Source organism: Pantherophis guttatus, chromosome 4 (genome assembly GCF_059756535.1).
Source record: "Pantherophis guttatus breed Tessera chromosome 4, ASM5975653v1, whole genome shotgun sequence".
Lineage (NCBI taxonomy): Eukaryota > Metazoa > Chordata > Lepidosauria > Squamata > Colubridae > Pantherophis > Pantherophis guttatus.
In genome coordinates this window covers 104,895,932-104,918,735 of record NC_142066.1, presented here as the reverse complement: position 1 = coordinate 104,918,735, position 22,804 = coordinate 104,895,932, and the positions used below count along the sequence as shown (strand labels likewise).

The following is a 22,804-nucleotide window of genomic DNA, read 5'->3' as shown; positions in this document are numbered from 1 at the left end:
TAGTTAATTGCAGGTTAACTCCCCATATAAGCAAGGACCTTTTCGCTTGCTACTTGGGCCTAGACTTCTGGTTTAGGCCTAAATGCACAGCTCCTGCAGGAAGCTTAGTGCAACGCCGCAGATGGGAGAAGAATGCAGATAAGGATTCCAGACGCCGTTGCAGAGAAACTCCCACGGATGCTTGCCTTTTGCTGTTTTGAAGCACGCAAGCTATCATCGGGACTGCTGCTGGACCTTTTTCCTCCCACAAGCTTCAAGCAATGTTTGCTGTTTGAACTGTTTTTACTTCAGGTGACTTTCAGCTGTGAAGTTTGTGCTGCCCCCATTTTGATCGCCTTGATGATGTATCGACGCTGAAGCTGCTTACCTTCATGCTAGCTTTATTCTCTTGTGAACTGTTTCAGTATTGTGGAGAGGGATCTAGGGAGATAGCCTTGCTTCACATACCCAGATAAGACTTTGTTTTTAATGTGCTTTCTTAAAGACATAGTGCTTTTTAAATGTTTTAAAGTAAATTATATTTTTACACAAGGCGCCTCTGTCAGAATTATTTCAGTCTCAGTGTGTTTGCTCATGAGCTGGTTCACGGTCTGGGGTACCCCTCAACCCCATTTCATAACACTTTTAGCCAGGTCGATTCTGCTAACTGGGATGCAAGGAAGGGCCATGTGGGTTGGTCTGCTGGGTTCAGGTCTGTTGGCACATAACACCATTGCTCCAGGTTTGAAGATTTTCTGATTCTGTCTAGACTGTTACTGACATAGACATAGAAACGTCTGCTTTGGTTGTGAATGTAACCCAACACCACTTTGCTATCAGTGTAGAAGGTGGTGGATTGGACTTCAAGGTCCATAGACTTCTTTATTAAGTCTGCGAGCTCCACAGCTAATATGGCACTGCAGAGTTCCAGTCTTGGTATGGTGTGACTTTGTAGTGGGGCTAGTTTCGCTTTTCCCATGACGAAGCCTACCTGAATGTTGCTCTCCCCGCCGTAGACCCTGATGTATGTCATACCTGCTATAGTCGTCACTGATGCATCTGAGAAGATATGCAGTTCCCTTTTTGGTGCGGTGGTTAGTGAGCTGGCAACATACATGCGCCGTATGTGGACATTCTCAAGGTAGCTCAAGGAGGTACACCACATTTCCCAATTGTCTTTCTGTTCTTGTGGAAGCGTTCGTCCCAATCGTTGGTGCTTTCGGACAGTGTACGCAGAAAGAGCCTCCCTTGAATCGTTACCGGTGCAGCAAACCCTAGAGGGTTGAACAGACTGTCCACTACTGACAGAACTCCTCTCCTTGTGAAGGTGGTTTTCTGGGCTGGGACTCTAAAGGTGAAGACGTCCTTCTTCAAGTCCCAACACAGACCGAGGCTCCGCTGGATAAGGGGAGTGTTGGTGCTAAAATCAAGGTCCTGCAATCCCTTGGCGTGGTCCTCAGGATCGAAGGCTGCTAGCACTTCTTCGCTGTTGGATGCGATTTTGTGCAGCTTGAGGTGGTGTGCGCCTAGCATCTGGCATGTTCTGCCTAGCAAGCCTATGGCTACTGCTGGAGTGGGTACTGATTTCAAGCCATCATCAATGTAGAAGTCTCGTTCCACGAAGCACTTGGCATCTGAACCATACCTGGTCTCCCCTACGTGAGTGGTGTATTGCAGACCATAGTTGGCTATTGCAGGGGAAGAACCATTCCCAAAGAGGTGCATTCGCATTCTGTATTCTGTGACCTTTTGGTTGTGCTGTTCGTCGCTGAACCACAGGAAGCGCAGGTAGTTGCGATGATCTTCCCTGACAAGGAATGAGTAAAACATCTGCTGGATGTCAGCCATGATGGCTACAGCTTCCTTTATGAAACGGATGAGCACGCCTAACAAGCTGTTGGTAAGGTCAAGTCCTGTGAGAAGGACTTTGTTCAGGGAGAGGTTTTGGAACTGTGCACTGGCATTGAAAACCACTCTTATCTGATCTGGTTTTTGTGGGTGGTATACTTCAAACAATGGTAGGTACCAGCATTCTCCTCTTTCTCCAGGGCAGGGGCAAGCTTGGCATTCCCGTTCTGGACCATCTTGTCCATGAATTCCACCAGGTGAGCTTTCAAAGCGGGCTTCCTGTTCATGAGTCGTCTCAAGCTGAAGAGGCGAGAGAGGGCATGCTCACGATTGTTCGGCAGGCGCTGTCTGGGCGTACGAAAGGGCAGTGGGGCTACCCAGCTTCCACTAACGTCTTTCTGAAATTCCTTTTCCATGAGCTGTAGAAACTCTTTGTCTTCTATTGACAAGACTAGGTTATTGTCCTCTTTGCTGGTCTGGAACACTGTCGCACCTAAATCAGGGTTGTTTGTCAAAATCGTGAAGTGTTCTTGACATGGTTTCAAGTGTGATGTTCTCCCATTGCTCAGAATGGAGGTCGTGAAGACATTCACCTGATTTGGGGCCTGCAGCTGGTCGACACAGACTATTCCCAGGATGGCCCACCTGAGTTCTGTCTTGAGGGCACATGGAGATCCTGCTGGGCCTCTGACCACTCCTTGGATAGGGAAGGCTTTGGGGGCATCCACACCCAACAAGAGCAGGATTTCGGCTTCAGGGTCTAGGGCAGGGAAGAGATTAGCCATATGACTCAGGTGAGGTATATTGCTTGCTACCTCCGGTTGTCTGACAAAGCATCACATTCTAGCAGTGGCGGCAATGCGAATTTTGCACTTCCGTCTAACGATTCTATGCAGAATCCGGTAGCTTTCCTCCCTGCCGTGCGCTGTACCCCCATACACAATGTCAACATTGTGAAGTGTATTTCTTTGGATTGAATGTCAAAGTGGTCGAAGAAAGCTGATTTGGCTAACGATTGGTTGCTCTGCGCGTCCACTACCACATACATTTTCACTGCTTCTTCTGGGCATCCAGCTGGATAGACTTTAGCTAGGCAGATCGGGTGGCATGAACGAGGTGATGGTGAGTCTCCGCATACCGACATGCAGTTGACACTTGCTGCCTTATCTGGATGCGCTTTGTTGCCGTGCTGAGGCTCCTTAGTCGGAGTCGGGGTCGGAGTCCGCCATAGAGTAAGAGCCGACCGTGGAGCAGGAATTGGTTGTGGCGTCGACTCGTGGTCTAGATGCAAGGCGGTTGGGTGCTGGTCGCTTTTGTATAGATAACATAGCACCTTAACTGTGCAATTTTTGGCCATGTGGTCTGTAGACTCACAGCATTTGAAGCAGACTTTGTACTCCCTGATCAATGCCTTTCTTTCACCCAGGGACTTATTTCGGAATTCTCGGCACTTATTCAGAGTGTGCGAAGTCTTGTGCAGTGGACAGACAGGTTCTTCCTTTGCTTTCTGAGGTCGATGTAGAGAACTCTTAGACGGCTTTACATCAGAGTTCCTTGTTGACAGGGGAACGACCTCTGTGCTATGCACTGACACAGAGGCTGTTCCTCTTGCGGCCTTCGCTGGGCTCTTGATCGGACCAAGGCTTTGGTTGATTTTTCTGCTGGCATAGATCCTTTGTATTGTAAAGTCTTTATTTCGTGGATCATTGTACTTCTTCGACATGTGGGCAACAAATTCTTGAAGGGCGGCGAAGGGTGGTTCTCTGCCAAGGTTCTTTGCCCTGTAATTATCAGTTAGGCTGATCCATGCATCAATCAGTTTCGTTGGTAGTTTTTTAACGATAGATCTTTGTGTCTTATACAGGTCGAGACATCTAAGTCCCGGCAAGATGGGATCCATTTGTGCTGACCGCAACTGTGTATGGAGACCAGAGAAGTGCCATAGTTCTTGAGGGTTACTGAGGTGCATGGCAGGGAAGTTGTCAACCTGCTCTAGGAATGAGGATTCATTGTAGGTGCCCCATACCGCTCATCAACTTGAGGGCTTAGACTGGCTCGTACATTTTTGATGTGTAGACCTCCTTTACTGCTTGTATTGATCATGGGCCTAGCCATGTGATCATATGACCAAGTTCCTCGGCTGGCTCCAATCGTTTGCCTTTAATGGCATTTACAAAAAGAAGCTTCCATAGCATGTAATCTATGCCTGACTTGTCGGAGAACTTGTGCACTCCCCTATGTGCCAAGTCCATCCTTCTCCAGGATGTTGTAGTATCCTTTTGGACTTCAGGAGAGTTATACGATTGGGGTGGGTGGGTGGCAAGGTGCACCCTACGGCGTTGGCTAGGGCAGGATTCAGTGGCAACGCCGGCTGGTAGTTCCCTATAGAGTATTTACGGACAATTTCGTCTTCCCATGCCACAGGTGACGATAGGTCTTTTTCCTGGCAGGCAAGTGGAGTATCTCCATTGGGCTGGACGTCTGCACTCGGGATGCCTGTCAGGTTTGGCTGGAACTCCTTACCCTCCACTCTGAGGAGGTGTCTCGTGGTTGTTTGCGTGCTTGGCTCCTGAGATGCCTTCATTGCTGTTGAAGGAGTACTCTGGTTGCCCCGTATGTCTTCGTTTGTCGGGGTAATCGTGCACTTTCAAAGGAGGAGTCTCGTGGTCTAGATCTTACGATATCTGCTGTCTGAGTAGTTCATAGAGCCGGTGGGTAAGGTTCTCCCTCTTGTCCCTGCTGTGGGGAGTTCTGGTCCTCAACATAGGCTTTGACATGCTCATCTGAGTCCTCCTCCTCTAACTGTCCAGGACTGAAGTTGAGTGAAGCGCGTTCAGCCTCTGCCTCTAAAGCTTCAGCCAGTGCTACCTTTCTCAGTGTCTCCCTTTCATACTTCAAATAGTCTAGTCTGGCCTGAACTTTGACCATTTCTTCCTGTTGTCTGGCCATTTCTTCCTGTTGTCTGGCCTGAAGTTTGGCCCTTTCTTCCTTCAGCAATTGTTCTTCCTTTGCCACGCTCAAGGTTGCTTTGGCCGTTGCAGCTTCGGCTCGTGCCTCTGTGGCCCAGGCAGCGAAACTCCTTGCTGTGGAGGCTCTGGAAGACTGGCTGTGATGGGAAGATGCTTTGGAAGGATGGAAGGAGCCTGAGGCAGACGATTGTTGTGAGACGCTGCTACCTGGCCGAGACCTGGATGACTTGTAAGGGGGAACCACTTGTGACTGATGAGATGTCCCGTGTGAGCAATGGGTTGCTTTGGATTCGGCCTTCTCGCTCGCAGCTTTCTTGGAAGAATGAGTGGCAAATGCATGTGAGCGTTGGGGTGAGGAGGCTTTCTCCCTTGATGTGCTTTTCGCCTGGAGCATGTGAAAGGAGTCCTTACAACCTTGAAATATTTCCCCACGTTTTGCACTCAACATTTCTAAGAGTTGCATGTCACCCACGAGTTCTGGGTCTTCTAGATGCTGTTGGATATTGACAAGATGGCTTTCAGAATTCTTCCATTGTTTATAAAGTTCATCCATTTCGTTCACCAACGTGCAGATGCGGCTGTGTGAAAGCTCATTCACAGGCCTGTTGCAGATCTGTTGCAACTTCTCCCAATACCTTTTGTTGTGACGATAATGCTTGTCCCAATCTTTCTTCAGGCTGGACTGCATAACACCAGTGAGCTTCCTGTGCTGTCTGAGGTCATAGGTTCTCTGATGAGCTTCAGCCTCTTTGGAATTTTGGACATCCACTTCTGGGATTGTGTCGAGGTTGGATGAGGGAAGGGTCATCATTCCTGATGAATCATATGCTTCTGCCATGATTGGACAAGACTCCACGGCATCCGATGCTTCAGGCATGTCAAGATTAGCTGGGAGGTTCAACTCTGCTGAGACATTGGAGGTCTCAGCCATGACTGGGAAAGCTCAGGGAATTTTCTGCAAATTTTAGGAGACGTCGCTGCAGTTCGCCTTTTGACCACTGGGGTGTGTTGCAAACTCTAGGAGACGTGGTTGCAGTTAGCCTACTGACCACTGGGGTGCGTTGCAAACTCTGGGAGACGTAATTGCACTTTGCCTTCTGACCACTGGGGTGCGTTGCAAACTCTAGGAGACGTAATTGCAGTTCACCTGTTGACCACTGGGGTGCGTTGCAAACTCTAGGAGACGTGGTTGCAGTTAGCCTTTTGACCACTGGGGTGCTTTGCAAACTGTAGGAGACATGGTTGCAGTTAGCCTACTGACCACTGGGATGCGTTGCAAACTCTAGGAGATGTAATTGCAGTTTGCCTTCTGACCACTGGGGTGCGTTGCAAACTCTAGGAGACGTAATTGCAGTTCACCTGTTGACCACTGGGGTGCGTTGCAAACTCTAGGAGACGTGGTTGCAGTTAGCCTACTGACCACTGGGGTGTGTTGCAAACTCTAGGAGACGTAATTGCAGTTCGTCTGTTGACCACTGGGGTGCATTGCAAACTCTAGGAGACGTGGTTGCAGTTAGCCTACTGACCACTGGGATGCGTTGCAAACTCTAGGAGACGTAATTGCAGTTCACCTGTTGACCACTGGGGTGCGTTGCAAACTCTAGGAGACGTGGTTGCAGTTAGCCTACTGACCACTGGGGTGTGTTGCAAACTCTAGGAGACGTAATTGCAGTTCGCCTGTTGACCACTGGGGTGCATTGCAAACTCTAGGAGACATGGTTGCAGTTAGCCTACTGACCACTGGGATGCGTTGCAAACTCTAGGAGATGTAGTTGCAGTTTGCCTTCTGACCACTGGGGTGCATTGCAAACTCTAGGAGACATGGTTGCAGTTAGCCTACTGACCACTGGGGTGCATTGCAAACTCTAGGAGATGTGGTTGCAGTTTGCCTTTTGACCACTGGGGTGCGTTGCAAACTGTAGGAGACGTGTTTGTAGTTTGCCTTGTGACCACTAGAGTGCGTTGCAAACTCTAGAAGACGTTGTTGCAGTTTGCCTTCTGACCACTGGGGCTGGTTGGTGCAGTACACCTTTGGCCACTAGGGTGCTGTTACCTAACTAATGCTTGGGTTAAACTGGTTTCAGTGTGTTCCTTTGTATAGAACTACAAAGCAACTGTCCTATTTGGAGACCCTAAGAGGCTTTCCTCGACTTGGGTTCCTTTGGGCTTTAGTTGCTTGCCCTGTAAAGGGGATTTAGCTTTCCAGTATTTTATTCAAGCAAGATTCAAAGCAACAGCATGCACCGTGGCTGGATTGTTTCTTTTCAAATGCACATTGAGTGGCCAGGCTGGGAAGCAACTTGTATCATGCAAATTCAATCTTTGGCGAGTCTTTGGCCCCCGCAGAGAGGGCGGAGAGGGTGCGCAATCTGTGAGTCCTCCTGGATACGCAGCTATCCTTGGAGGAACATCTGACGGCTGTAGCCAGGGGGACCTTCTGTCAGGTTCGCCTGATTCGCCAGTTGCGGCCCTTTCTTGATCGGGATTCCCTGTGTACAGTCACTCACGCCCTCGTCACCTTGCACCTGGACTACTGCAACGCTCTCTACATGGGGCTCCTCTTGAGGAGCACCCGGAGGCTCCAATTGGTCCAGAATGTGACCGCACGGGTAATTACGGGAGCCGCCTGGCGCTCCCACATAACACCGCTCCTGTGTGAGATGCACTGGCTCCCAGTGGTCTTCCGGGTGCGCTTCAAGGTGTTGATTACCACCTTTAAAGCGCTCCATGGCATAGGACCTAGTTATCTTCGAGACTGCCTGCTGTTACCGATGACCTCCCACCGATCTGTGCGCTCCCACAGAGAGGGCTTCCTCGGGGTGCCATCAGCCAAACAATGTAGGCTGGAGACCCCCAGGGGGAGGGCCTTTTCTGTGGGGGCACCTACCCTCGGGAATCAGCTGCCCCCAGAGATAAGGAGAATCCAAGACCTCGGTGCCTTCCGCCGTGCCCTTAAAACTTTCTTTTTTCAGCAAGCCGGGCTGACTTAACATATTTTTTAACATATTTTTAATTTTTTAATTGGTTTATCTTAAATTGGGGCCAAATTAATATATATCCTTTTAATTGTTTTTAATGTTTGTATTGTATGTTTTTATCTGGCTGTACACCGCCCTGAGTCCCTCGGGAGAAGCTGCGGTATATAAATTCGAAATAAAATAAAATAAACAAATAAATAAATCTCCAAAGAGCCTAGGTGGCTCAGATTGCTTTTTCGTTTTACTGACGAGGCGAACTTCTCAAGCAACATACGCACAAACTTTGCAAAGGTGATTGAAACAGGGCAATCTTCTTAGCTAGCACACGAACTGTCTTTCTCTTTCTGTCCTTTTATTGCCAAAGGTGATTCAAACATGCAGCCTTGGGCCTCTTTATTGCAGTGCATTCTTCTTAGCTAGCACAAAAACTGTCTTTCTCTTTCTGTCTTTTACCGCTGAGCAGAAAACTTCACTCAGGCAGAGAAGGAAAGCAAGTTTGTCATTTTTGTGGCTACGAAAAGGTATCAATTAGATCCAAACAAAGTCCTTTTATAAGTTGTGCGCAGAGAAGAGATGCATTTTCACTCAAACAGAATGTCCATTAATGCTCCGAAAGAAAGGGAGGGGGTCAGGCAATCTACATCCTTTTACTGTTCTGTTCCCGAGGCATCTGGCTCCACTGGGAACAGGCAGATAAACTCTAGCAAACAGGTTTTCATGCAGATTATATTTATTTGGGAATCCTTGAACACATAAGACTTACAATCATAGTGAGTCCAGGTGAGGTGCATCCGTATTTCATAATGTGTCCCATTTCCTAGTGTAAAAGGATGGTAGTTTGTCCCCCTGTTCAGAAAGCATGTTCTCTCTTCTGAGGTAATTCAACATATGGCCAGGTCCTTTTCTAAAACCCCGGCAGAAAGCCTCGGTGGCCAATCAGACACACAGATATGGTCACATGTCATGGACTACATTTCCCATAATGCAATCTCTCATTACATCTCCCACAATGCAATCTCTTAAAGAGACAGCTCTTAATCCTTAAGGTAACTAACTCACCACAACTCACTATCTCTAACAGCACAGTTAGTATTAGCTAAACGTGTATCTCTTGTTTCGGCAGCTTATTACAAATTTTAAGATTACTTTAATACATAGACAACTGAACTTTCTTCATTTTCATATTGTTGATTCCTCTGGATATTTTGGTAAGTGGAAAAGAGAAGAAAAGAAGAATTAGCAATCCTCAGAGTTTATTTAGAATGCTCAAAGATGTTTTAGATATGCCAATACAACTAGGAAGCTGTAAAACATTTTTAACATTCTTCCACTGATTCTTAAACAATCTAGGACTTGGCTAGGGTTTTTTTTCTACTAAAAAAGCAAAGTTATATTGCTCAGTATTTTTTTCTGCCATAAATCTCTTCTAAAATAACCCAATGTGTGACATTAAAAAAATGGGTCTACCTGAAAACATATGTATCACATCTTAAATCATAACAAACAGACAATATCTAAATGTTGATAATTATTGGTAGAAATATGTTTTGTTATGAGCCCAAGTTACCATTATGTTCTAGAAGTTTTGCTGAACTGTTTCATTTTGGCTGGAGTTCAATATAAATACAATCTGGAATATAAAGGTTGTTCTGGGGGCTTATCAACACAAAATCTAGAAGAATCCCAAGTAATTTTATAGGACAGGTAGATTACTAGTATTTGTGGCCTCATCTTAGTAGGACTAGCATGCTGGCCTGCTTGCTACCAGACCTTCCCTATGCCCTGCTCTACTATCACCATTGTCTATACATGTGCTCTCCAAGAAAGTTCCAGTCTTGCTTTTCCTGCTCTTTACCCTGTTCAAACCATTCCAGCCCAGAACAAATGTATTTAGAATATGAGATCCATTCTTCCCAGAAATAGACCAAAACATTCAAAGCATGTTTTAATTTGGGCATGATGCACCAAAAAAAATCTGTTCCATGCACAGAATGGTTAATTTAGACATGTCTTACACAATGCTTTTAATAATCTCAAATCATTTTACTGTTTGCTTCTCAGTCTACAATGGATTTTGTGTACTCAGCTGTTTCATAAATTGAAAATGATATGCAAGTACATGTCCCCCAAATTACTCTGGACAGTTCAATATTAATGTAATTATAATAATTTTTAGAGCAAACATTCCCATAAGAAGTTGGTCTAACATAAAAAGTGACGCGTCTTTAAGAAAGCTTACTTTTATAATGTTTCCTGGCCTTAAGCCACAAACAGCTTCTTCCTAGGGCTGTGATTAATGCTCGAAGTAAATTAAATTCAATATGGATATTTCTTGAAAGCATGAAAGCCACTACAATAGATGATACTTCAATGTTCCTGCTTTCTGAACAAGCACTTAGCAGTTTATTAAACAAAAGGCCATTCTGAGATACATCCAGAGAGTCTGTAAGAGAAAATTTAGGAATATTTTTCAGCTATGTAGCATACTTTTTCCATCAGTGAAATGATCTAAACTATATAAAATATTTTTCTTATTTTTAGTTTTTATATCAATGCCAAGAACAATTGAGAAACTTATTTTTTCTCCTTCAATATCATACAGAAGATTGTTACATATATTAAGAAGTCAAATAAAAGGGCTATAATAAATCTTATATATATATATATATATACATACATACATACATACATACACACACACACACACCAGTACTAAATCTCCCGGGTCAGTTTGTACCCTTCAATTAGCCAAAATAGTGTATCACAGGGAACAATTTTTGAATCAAGATACCTCAAATAGCCTAATTTAAAGAATGCATTCAAAAGTTGGGACGAATTACTCAAATGCAATTGAAATTTCAAGGATATTCAGACCAATTGTATTGGAAAAGTTGTGGTCACTGCAGAACCACTGCCAGGTCATCATGAATTCTGGTGCTCTCTGGCAGCTACTCACAAAGTCAAACCGTAAGCCAGCAAGAAATTGGAAATCACTCCTGCTCCTACTGTTTTTTTGTGTACCTTGGCCATTGTTTATCAATTTTGATAAGTAAATATTGACAAAGGATGATCATCTGGATCTCAGGCCTTTTCAAAGGACAGGTCCTATGGCAAAGAAGGCACAGAATATCTGAATAAGTAGAGCTATCTATATTAGGAAACCTGATTTATTAGGTGACTGAAAACAAAAATATTTGCTAAGATTTTATTTATACATTCCCAAATCACAGCATCTCTGGGTAATGAAAATTCCAATGATGCAGATTCAAACTAAAAGTCTGTTATTTTAAGTAGTAAGTAACAGGTAACTAACAACTTACCACAAGTATTCTGAAAACCTGGGAGATTTCTTAAGACTTCAAATGTTTCATCATACCGTTGTTTTATCATTAATTCAGATGCTACAGCATATAGCAGATTATGTCGATTTAGGACATCCATTTTTTCACAAGGCCATGCTGCTGTATTTATTATCCATTCTGACCCTATGGGAAGATTAATGCTAATGTTTTAAAATTGTTAGAACATGCAGTAAAAAACAAAATTATAGGACAAATCTCAAGTAATACTAAGTTTTCTAAGTGGCCTTTAGCAGAAATTTAGATTCCTAATATTCTTTGAGCTACATTACATAGTCTGAGGGAGTGTAGTATTATCCTTACAAAAACAGCAAGTCCTTATATTTGATCTTTGGAACAGTTGCTGAAAAATTTCCATAAGCATTACTAAAAGCAACACATCATAGGGCAAGGATACAAAATAAAGGGCATGCCTGAGTATAAATTGTTACGTAATATTTTTGAGGAGCAAGTCCTTCATTGCACAGAATGTATTAGAAACTAGGAAAAACTATTTAATTAAAATAGAACTAAAATAACAGTTCTCCATTAAGTAAAACAAAGGTAGGTGCCAAATTTTAGATGTCTGAAGTTGTGTGCAAAAGTTCAGGAAAGATGTGATATTCAATTTTACACATGTAAAGGTTTTCTCAGCTTTTGTTCATGGAAATATACAATGTCATGAGAGAGGATGGTGTCTAAATGTTTGCATGCACTGTATTTCTTCTTTATTTTGAGACTTACTAAGTAATGAAAAACAATTGAAAAATAAGCCTTTTATCTCTAATACTCCTTCTGAAATTTGTCTTTTAGATTTTAAGTTTTCTAATAAGAATATTTTTAGTAATTATTGTAGCTTCTTTGTAGCTTCTTTTTTTGGCTAAATAGAAGAAATAAAATGCTTTGAATGTAGCATACGCTTTTGTTATGACATTATTCTAAATATATTCCAAAACCAGGAACTAAACATGTCCTTCCAAATATGATTTTTATTTATTTATTTTTAATTATTTATTAAGTTTGTTTGATTGGAAGATGACTCTGGGCGGCTTATCTTAAAATAAAACCATAAATATTATATAAACCTAAATAATATTTTTACACATATATAAATATAGAAAATCACAATAAAAATGCAGGTTTATGTATTTATTACATTTATATGGCAGCCTATCTCACAAGAAGTGACTTTGGGCGGTGTATAACAACAAAAATATAAAAACAAACTCGTCAATATATATAGCACACATGACATTCAATCAGCAACAAAGCCACCTCAAGAACTCATTGGTCCCCTAAGAACCTTAGGCCTGATGACAAAGCCAGATTTTGAAGGACTTCTGGAAAATAAGGAGGATGGAGGGAGAGAATATTCCATAAGGTGGTGCCATGGTAGAGAAGGTCCACTTTCTCAGACTCGTTAAGTGTAGTTCCCTGAAAGACAGGAACCACATTATGTCTTTCTTACTGGATCTGATGAACAGATGGAATCATGGAGAAGCAGTCCTTCAAACAACTTGGCCCCATGCCATGAGGGGCCTTAAAAATCAAAATCAGCACCCTGAATTGGATCCAGAAGCAAACTACGAATATTTATATAAATTTGATCAATAAATCCAATTTTTTAAATTTAAATTTACCTCTCAATACCCATAATGCTCCATCAAGATTCCCACATTTGAGAAAGATTTCTACAGCAACATTAACAACTTGACATCTTGATACCGATTGCTGTGATTCAAGAAGTCCTTTAAGAAGTGTGAAGTGTATCTTTAAAGCATAAAACACATCCAGAACCTTCTTGGCCTAATATAAAAAGGGAGAAAGCAGGAATAAAATTTCAAACAATTTCATGCTTTTTAACATTAGTTTACACCTTTATCTCAGAAACAATAATGATCCTGGCATGTGAAAATAATAGTTTTGAAGTTATCAATGATTCAAATGCCAACTCAACTCTACCACTGGAAATTATTTTTGGTCTATAAATTTATTCAAGATTATGACTGGATATGCCAGAATTGCACCAACATGTTCTGCCCTCCAAAGTGGGGGCATAGAAATAAAGCTGCTATACTAGTGCTTCAGCAATGTTTAATAATTACTGAAACTAACATGGATTCTTAAAAATGGATATTTTCTTTTTCTGTGTAGCGTGCGTTTGGTGCGCACTGTGCATGCACATGTGCTTTTGGTGTGCAATGTGCATGTGTGCACAGCGTGCTCTTAGTGTGCACAGCGCATGCTCAGGCAGCGAACCAGTGGCAATCCGTGGAGGATTTCACCCCTGACTTAAAATTTTTGGAAGATAATTTGCCTTTAACAGACTCTGCTGAAAGTTTTCACCTTTGAAAAAAAGCATGCCCAATCGGCGTTTTGTTTTGGCTGGAAGGAGGGAGAAAAAACAGTTTTGGTTTCTATCACTTTTGATTGGTTTTACAGCAGGCAAAGAGATATAGATTTCTTTTACTGCAGTGGTGCTGTTTGTCCACACAAGGGAGCCAAATAGGTAGAATTAGAACTGTGATTTCCTTTTTAACTTTTAAGTGGCACAATTTAATGCTATTAATTATGGTGACCCGTAAGAGAACAGAGAAGATACCAGGAGATGTAGAATTTTTAAAATCTTTTTTGGACGAATATACAGCCAAAACTCATAAAGTCATCCAGGCATTGGGAATTAAGCTTGAATTAAAAATTGACACATTGGCAAAGGAAGTTCGTGAGGAGATACAAGGTTTGAAAGGAGATATTAAACAGATGAAGGACAGAGTGGATCTTATGGAACATAAATTGGAGAAGTAAGACACTCTTTTTGAAGCTGAATTTGATGAGAGAGCTCTCTTGGAAGCTCAAGCAAAGGAGCTGCAATTAAGATTTAGAGCAATCCCTGAACACTCTGGAGAGGATATTTGGCTAAGAATGATTAAAACCTTGGCAGTTGATTAATTGTGAGGAAAAGTTTCTCGAACTTGAAATTGACAAGGTTTATAGAGTAAACTCAAGATTTGCTGCCATGAGAAAACTATTAAGGGATGTCTTAGTCCATTTTGTAAGAAAAATAACGAGAGACCATGTTCTGGATTGCCACTTTACATCTAAACTAAGAATGGAAAATGTAGACTTCCGGTTTCCTTGTCTTCGGCGACGGCGGCGCCCTTTGAAGCTCCGCCAGCCCCGCCGCCTGTAGAGCCGCTTCGCGATCGAGAAGCGGCTCGAAAACTTCAAAATCCTGAGGATTGTTGGAGGAGAGATAGCAGGGCACAGGTTGAGCCCCTGTAACCCCCCAGGGAATCGTTTCTGGGGAGGAAACAGGCGCGGCTCCCTTCCAACCTGCTGAGACTCCGGGCGGCGTGGGACGATTCTGCTTCTGCAGAACAAGCCGGCTGCAGGAAACTTAAAGCGAAAGAACTAGCTTTAATAAACAGCGAAACTACCTGAATCCTGAAATTTGGAAACGCAAGTATTAGCACTTTGTTGATTTTTCAATCTGAGAAAATGCAAATGAGTGAAAGTGCTTTGAAAAAACATGGCGCCTAGCTTCAGAGTTAACGAGCCAGCGAGTGTGGATTGGTGAAGTTACTTGGTTTTGCTACAAAGTTTCCAAGTTGCTACTAAGCTGCCTCGCTTGTTATAAGAGAAATAACTGGGAAATTTTTTCCCTTTTCAATATTGGACTTTGCTTTATTTTAACCCTTGTTTGATCAAATCTGGGGGACTTTTTTAGAAGTCTTTGTGCAGGAGGGAAAGGAAAAGGAACCTCCCTCTTTAGAAAAACTAGATCACGAGCCAGGATGGCTTCAAAGAAGCAGGAAGGGAAGGCATTAGGGGGGGGATCCCCCACACACAAACAGCAAACGCAACTTCCCCCTGCTCAACAGCTACAAACTCAGAAAAAAGAATTTGATGTGGGAGATTTAAAAGAATTTATTTCTAAAACTCTGGATGACAAATTTCAAAAATGTCAACAGGAGATAGATGATAAACTTCAAAAATCACACCAGGAATTTATGCAGGAAATTAATGAAGTTAAAGACATGGTGAAACAGAATCAAAATAAGGTGACCAAAAAAATATCAGAAGTGGCGTCTGGCCTGGCAGAATTTATTGGGAAAGTTGATTTTAAAGTTGAAGAATTCAAATCAGAAGTTAATGTTAAGATGAAAGACAATGATTATAAAATTGATGAAGTTGACAATAAAATGCAGAGAATTGAAGATGAGATTGTTATGATACAATTCCGGGCGATGGAATTTGCCATACGGCTTCGGGGAATTCGAGAGGAGGAGAGACAGGATTTGAGACAGGTTTGCTCTGAAGCCTTGGCTAAGATTTTACAAGCTAATCCTGATTTGGTATTTCATAAAATAGATAAAATTTACAGAGTGAACTCTTGGGTGGCCAGACAAAGACAATTGCCTAGAGATGTGGTCATATACTTTACTGAGAGAGAAATTAGAAATGATATCCTGCAAAAATCTTTTCACACTTCTGTACAAGTGGGGGGCTCACGACTTGAAATTTTTAAAGAATTACCTCCTAAAATGCTGAAAGCTAGAAAAGAATTTGGTTTTCTTGTTAAGGAATTGAGAAATTTACAGATACCCTTCCGGTGGGACGCACCAGCTGGGATAATTTTTAGATATAAGGGAGAAGGATATCGGTTGAATACCGTGGAGAAGGCACAACACTTTTACAGTACTATTCTTAAGGAAAGAACACCATCTCCACGTACATCTACAGTTTTGGAGATTAAGGAGAGTGAAGAGAGGCAATTGAAAGAACAGTCTAAGCAGGAATTAGAAAATGTGCAAGGTGCAGAAGGAGGTTTTCTGAGTGAGCCCTTGTTGGATTCTTCTCCAATTTTGGATTTGATTCAGTTGACAGAAGTTAAAGATCAACGTATAACTAGAGCCCAATCCAAGCTACTTAAACAAAAGCAACAACAACAACAGGAAAGACAAGACAAGAAGGCAGTTAAGAGTACCGTACAAGAGAGTGGAGCTATGGGAGGAGCGAGATCGAAGCTCTCGGATGAACTTCAAATATTTTGCTCTGTGCTCCAGAAAGAGGCTGATGACCTTTAAGTGTCTATCTTGGAATGTTAATGGGTTGAATTCAGCACAGAAAAGGAAGAAATTATTTACATATTTGAAACAATTTAATAATGATATAATATGTTTACAAGAAACGCATATCACAACTCAAGATCAAAAATATTTGATAAATTCAAAACTAGGAGCACATTATATATCTTCAACTTCGCAGAAAAAGAATGGTGTGGTTATTTATGTAAATAAAAAATTAACAGCGAAAGTTATAGAAGCAGATCAAGATGGTAGGTTTGTAGCAATTGAATTGCTCACAGCAAATGGTCAAATTCTTTTGATTGGAATTTATGCTCCCAACCAACAACAGGATTATTTTTATAAGATGTTACATACTAAAATATTGCAATGAGACTATAGATCTATTTTAATTATGGGAGACTGGAATGGAGTAATTGATTCTAAACTAGATAAAAAGAGCTTGGCAAAGTCTAGAATTAGACTACCACAGACTTTTTTTGATATGAAAGAAGATATGGAATTAAAAGATGTTTGGAGAATACATAATCCAAATGAATTGGACTACACTTTTTTTTCGGATAGACATAGATCTTTTTCTAGGATTGATTTTATCCTGTTGTCAAATGACCTACTTGTTAAGACAAAAAGAACAAAGATTTTTCCAAGAACTCTGACTGACCATAGCCCTGTATGGATAGAAATTGAGATGGATAAGGTTGAGAGACGTTCTTGGAGATTAAATGAGAACTTGTTTAGATATGAAAAAAATACAATAGAACTTAAAAAGCACTTGAAAGAATTTTTTGAAATAAATTTGAATAAAAGTACCCCAATTGAAATTGTTTGGGATGCAAGTAAAGCTTATATGAGAGGGGTACTCATCTACATGAATTCTAAACATAGACTGTTCCGACAAAAGAAAAGATTTGAGTTGGAAATGGAAATAAAGAATAAAGAACAGTTACTTATTAAAAACCCAACAGATGAAAGAATACGAAGTGCTATAACACTTTTGAAAGACCAATTTCAAATGCTTATGGCGGAACAAGTTGCAACAAGTTTACAATATGCGAAGCATAATACATTTTGCAACGCTAACAAACCGGGCAGATGGTTGGCTTACACATTGAGGAAAAAACAAAGTATACGGACTATTGATAGTATTGATATTGGAGGGAAAGAAATCTTTCAACAAAAACTAATTAAAGAAGCTTTTGTGGATTATTATACTAAACTATATGCCAAAGAAGAGGTGCAGAATGGACTTATAGAAAAATATTTAAAGGATAAGAGAGTTACAAAAATTACTGATCAACAAAAGGAAAGAATGAATTATCCTATAACAGAGGAGGAGATAACAGCAGCAATTAAACAGCTAAAAACAGCCAAAGCTCCTGGCACGGATGGTTTGACCGCAGTGTATTACAAAACTTTACAAGCTGAAATGGTGGGACAACTTAGAGATTTATTTTGCAATATTCAACAAGGGGGCAAAATACCCCCATCTTGGACAACTGCTTATATATCTTTGATACCAAAAGAACAAGTTGGTCCTAAAAAACCAGAGAACTATAGACCAATATCTCTTTTGAACACAGACTATAAAATTTATGCGAAGGTATTAGCCAACAGGTTGATGCCAGTAATCCAAAAGGTGATTCATGCGGACCAAGCGGGATTTATTGAGGGCAGATATATGAAGGACAATGTAAGGCAAGTAATAGACTTATTGGAATATCTTGACAAGAATAAACAGATTTCTGCAGTGCTGGTTTTTTTGGATGCGGAGAAGGCCTTTGATAGAGTGGATTGGAATTTTCTACTAAAGACTTTAAAAAAGATGGGCTTTGGGGACCAATTTATACAGGCGATCTCAGCAATTTATCAAGAGCAAAAAGCACAGATTATTATTAATGGAAGTTTGACGACAGAGTTTAAAATTGAAAAAGGAACAAGACAGGGATGTCCGTTGTCCCCACTTTTATTTATTTTAACATTGGAAGTCTTGCTAAATACAATACGGGACTCAAAAATTTTGAAAGGCATAATGATAAGGCAAGAGGATTATAGAATAAAGGCATTTGCAGATGATCTGGTGGTTACCCTATCACAACCAATGGAATCAACAATCCTGATGAACGACATTATACAAGACTATGGTAGAGTTTCAGGTTTTAGAGTGAATTCAAAAAAGACTAAAATGATAGTCAAAAATATGACACAAGATCGTAAACATGAGCTTGAAAGGAGGGCAGGTTTTGAAATTGTACCTAAGGTAAAATATCTTGGAGTTCAGGTTGCAGAATCAAACATGAAATTGTTTCAAAATAACTATGAGGTGTTGTGGCGAGAGGTTCAGAAAGACATGGAGACTTGGAAAAAGCTGCAACTGTCTTTACTTGGAAGAATAGCAGCAGTTAAGATGAACATTTTGCCAAGATTTCTGTTTTTGTTTCAAATGATTCCGGTGCTTAAAAGTGATAAACAACTGAAAGTTTGGCAAACTGGACTTAATAAGTTTGTCTGGAACGACAAAAAGCCGAGAGTGAAATTGAAAATTATGCAAGATGTTCCAGAAAGAGGAGGCCTTAAACTTCCAAACCTACAGTTATATTATGATGCAGCAGCTTTAACTTTAACAAGTGATTGGTTTGGAAGTAAAAAGGCTGGAATATTGAATGCAGAAAGTTTTGATCTTGAATTTGGATGGCATACTTACCTATTTTATGATGACAAAGTTGATAAAGTATTTAAAAGTCATATACTTAGAGACTCTTTGATGAGAGTTTGGAAGAAGCACCGACTCAAATGGGATTATAAAATACCGCTATGGCTGGATCTTGGTCATACCTTGTGGAATACAAATATAATGTCACTCGGGGGGTTTTTATACAAAGAGGTTCTTTTTACAGATGCGGGTAGATGGCAGCTGAAGACCTTGCAGACACTGTTGGACGAAGGGATTAATTTAACTTGGTTACAATATAATCAATTACAATTGAGATGGAAAGAGGACCAAAAAACTGGTATTATGTTGCATGAGGAAGAATTGGTTAGACATATAAGACAGAAAGGTCCAATGCATATTAAAAGGCTTTATAATGTTTTGCTAGAAAGGGATTCAGAAACGGAATTAGTTAAAGATTGTATGATTAAGTGGGCACAAAATTTTGAGGAACCAGTGATGTTGGAAACATGGGAAAAAATTTGGGTTCAGAATGTTAAATTTACACAGTCGCAGAATCTGAGGGAAAATTTTTATAAAATGTTTTATAGATGGCATTTAGATCCTAAAAAGCTGTCATGTATGTACCCTAATGTTCAGCCAAAATGTTGGAGATGCGAATGTTTGGATGCTACGTATTATCATGTTTGGTGGACCTGTAGGAAAGTTAAGGCTTTTTGGATAAAAATATGGTGGGTCATGCAGAATGTTTTGAAGAAAAAAATTCAATTTTCTCCACAATTGTTTTTATTGGGTATAGTTAAGGGTTTTACACGGGGTGAAATAAAATTAATATTGTATATGATAACAGCAGCAAGATTGTTGATAGGTAAATATTGGAAGAATGAAGCTTTGCCTACTATCGAGGAATGGACTTTGAAGATGGCCAGTTTTGCAGAGATGGCGAAGATTTCAGCATATTTAAAAGATTGTTCACAAGAGACTTATGAATGGGAATGGAAAAGGTGGATAGAATATGTTCAGAACAAATACCAAACTAGAAAGTACCAAATAGCTTTTATTTGAAAATAATGTATTAGAAATATCTTAATGTAAAGAGATAAAGAGGGAAGATAATATAGGGGGAGGGATGGGTTCAGGTATATATATCAGTATTATTAGTTATGAGTACATAATAGGGAAGTCTGGGGGGGAGGGTTAGGGAGGATGGGAAGTTTGGGGAGGGAGGTGGGGGGGGGTGAAAAAAGGGGTGAAAATGTAATTGTAAAACTTTTGCAATAAAAAAAAAAGAATGGAAAATGTAGACAATTGTTTTGAAGGAAATTCCTGTAAGAATTCTGAGAAAAATGAAAGCTCTTACAGATTTCTTACAGATATTTTGAAGAAGAGAAGAATTCCCTTTCGTTGGGACAAGCTTGAGGGAGTGATACGTATCATGACCAAATATTTCCTTTGAATTCTATAGATAAAGCCAAGGATTTCCTGTATAGACATAAATTAATTTCAGAGATAGTTGAACAGTTGAAGATAGACAAAACTTTGGAAGTAGACCAATCCCAAAAAGTTGACACTGTAGAAGAGGAGACAGAAGAGGTTTCTATGCAGGAATCTGCTAAAGTAAATTTATTACATGGAATATTAATGGCTAATGCCCCATCCAAGCCAGGAGTGCTATTTAGCAGGTTCTGACAGGTTCTGGAGAACTGGTAGTGGAAATTTTGAGTAGTTCAGAGAACCAGCAAATGCCACCTCTGGCTGGCCCCAGAGTGGGGTGGAAATGGGAGATTTTGCAATATCCTTCCCCCAGGAGTGGAGAGGGAATGGTGAGTTTGCAGTATTCTTCCCCTGGAGTGGGGTGGGAATGGAGATTTTGCAGTATCCTTCCCCATGCCCACCAAGCCATGCCCACAGAACCGGTAGTAAAAAAATTTGAATTCCACCACTGATCCAAGCATAAAAGGTGAGAAAATAAGAGGTATAAATATTAAGAAGGAAGTTTATAAACTGAGGGCTTTTGCTGATCACTTGGTGAAATTTCTGCAAGACCAAAAAAATAACATAGAATATTTGATGAGAAAATTAAACGAGTTTGGATCCTTAGCAGGTTTCAAAATAAATAAACAAAAGACATAAATGCTAACTAAGAATATGACCCCACAGGATGGGGATATATTGATTAAAAAGTCTGGTTTTAGGGTTGAGAAAAAGGTGACATATTTGGGGATCATATTAATAAACACAAATACTAAATTGTTCCAAAACAATTATGTACTTCTTTGGAATGATATTAAAAAAGATTTATTAAGATGGGATAAATTGCAATTATCACTATTGTGTAGAATCTCTGTAGTTAAGATGTCTTATCAAATATGCTTTTTTTGTTTCAGACACTACCAATACTTGCAACTGATATTCCATTTAAAGAATGGCAGAGGGACATTTCAAAGTTCATATGGAAGGGGCAAAACCAAGAATTAGATACAGATTACTGCAAGATGCTAAGGAAAGAGTAGGTTTGGGTCTACCAAATTTGAAATTTGATACCTGCTGTTTAGTCTAGTTAAAAGAATGGAAAGGCCATGAATTAAGATTTGGTTGACACGGTTATCTATGGTATGATTAAAGTAAATGTTGACTTCAACAATCATTTTGTCAGATGTGCTATTTTGAGAGTTTGAAATAAATATAAAACAGTTTTCCATGAAGGTATCTATTTGGGTTTCCCCACAGGTGGCTTTTTAAAGAAAAGAAATGGAAACGAGGCCAAATTGGTGGACCTATGGTAAAATAATATCTTTGAACTTAGGAGACCTACCCTCAAATCTAAGGAGAAGTTAGAATCAGAAGGTCATGTTTGTCATTGGTTTACATATTTACAACTGAAAGAAAGATTTAAACTAGATTAAAAAATCATGGGTTTAACTTTGTTAAAAATGAATTGGATACTTTATTGTGTGGTAGTGATGAACATATTATTGCTAAAGTCTATAAAGTGTTATTGAATTTAAATTTGGAAAATGAACAAATAAAACACTGTATGATTCAGGGGGAAGGAATTTTGGATATAATGTAATGCTTGAATAGTGGGAGGATATGTGGAATAACGGTTTAAAGTTTATATTAAACTATAATTTAAAAGAAAAATTTTATAAGATGATAAATCGTTGGTATTTTACTCCAGATAAATTGCCAAGAATGTATAAAGGTATCTCAAATGAATGTTAGAAATGTAAATGTAAAGAAGAGACTTTTTATCATCTATGGTGGATGTGTGATAAAGCAAAGAGATGTTGGAGTAGGATTCATATCCTAATACTGCAAATTCTTAAAGTGAATATAGAAAAAAAACCCAGAGACTTTTCTTTTGGGCTTAATGGAACAAGACTTGGAAAAAAATTTGGAATTCTGATGTTATGTATGCTGACGGCAGCAAGACTACTCTATGCACAGAAATGGAAGGTCACCTCAACCCCCACAATGGATGAATGGCTGCAAAAATTGATGGGAGTTAGCAGAGATGGCTAAACTGACTGCTCTGATTAAAGAAAAAAAACACAAACACATTTGCTTCAACTTGGAAAGCACTTTTGGACTTTGTGCTCGAGGTGGAAAAAGATGAAACTTTGACCTTGGGCTTTACTAATTAGATAGATTTGTTGTTACAGAAATGGGTAGATTCTATTATTATGAAAAAGTAAAAAGTTGAGGGTAGAGCTTAATGTCTTATTTTACTACACCAAAGGAATTGGTAGTCAATGCCTTTTTTTCTTTTTCCCTTCTTTTTCACTATTCCCTTCTCTTTTTCCCTTCCTAATTGCTTTAATATTTGTTTTTGTATTCTCTTTGAATGTTATATTATAAACAAATAAAAACTATATAACAACAAAAAAAGGAGTACTAAATGAGTAGTTTATCAGCCAGTTACAAATCCATCTGA

General features: G+C 40.2%; 1 protein-coding gene across 19 annotated transcripts in view; it reads right to left on the bottom strand.

The window, feature by feature from the left end:
• TOPAZ1 (testis and ovary specific TOPAZ 1) overlaps window positions 1-22,804 on the bottom strand; it is a 324,534-nt gene that overhangs the window by 9,671 nt on the left and 292,059 nt on the right. For 11 of the 19 annotated variants that reach the window (XR_015734256.1, XR_015734258.1, XR_015734261.1 and 8 more), the window contains 3 exons: window positions 12,753-12,918; window positions 11,095-11,259; window positions 10,014-10,217 (listed from right to left, as the gene is read on the bottom strand). Coding sequence is in view for 8 of the 19 variants with exons in the window: in XM_060683707.2 (XP_060539690.1) it covers window positions 10,014-10,217; window positions 11,095-11,259; window positions 12,753-12,918 (535 nt within the window). In the remaining 11 variants the exon portion in view is untranslated. Of the gene's footprint in view, window positions 1-10,013; window positions 10,218-10,795; window positions 10,880-11,094; window positions 11,260-12,404; window positions 12,547-12,752; window positions 12,919-22,804 lie in introns of those variants that run through there. The other 8 variants (XR_015734254.1, XR_015734257.1, XR_015734255.1 and 5 more) reach the window with 2 other exon arrangements.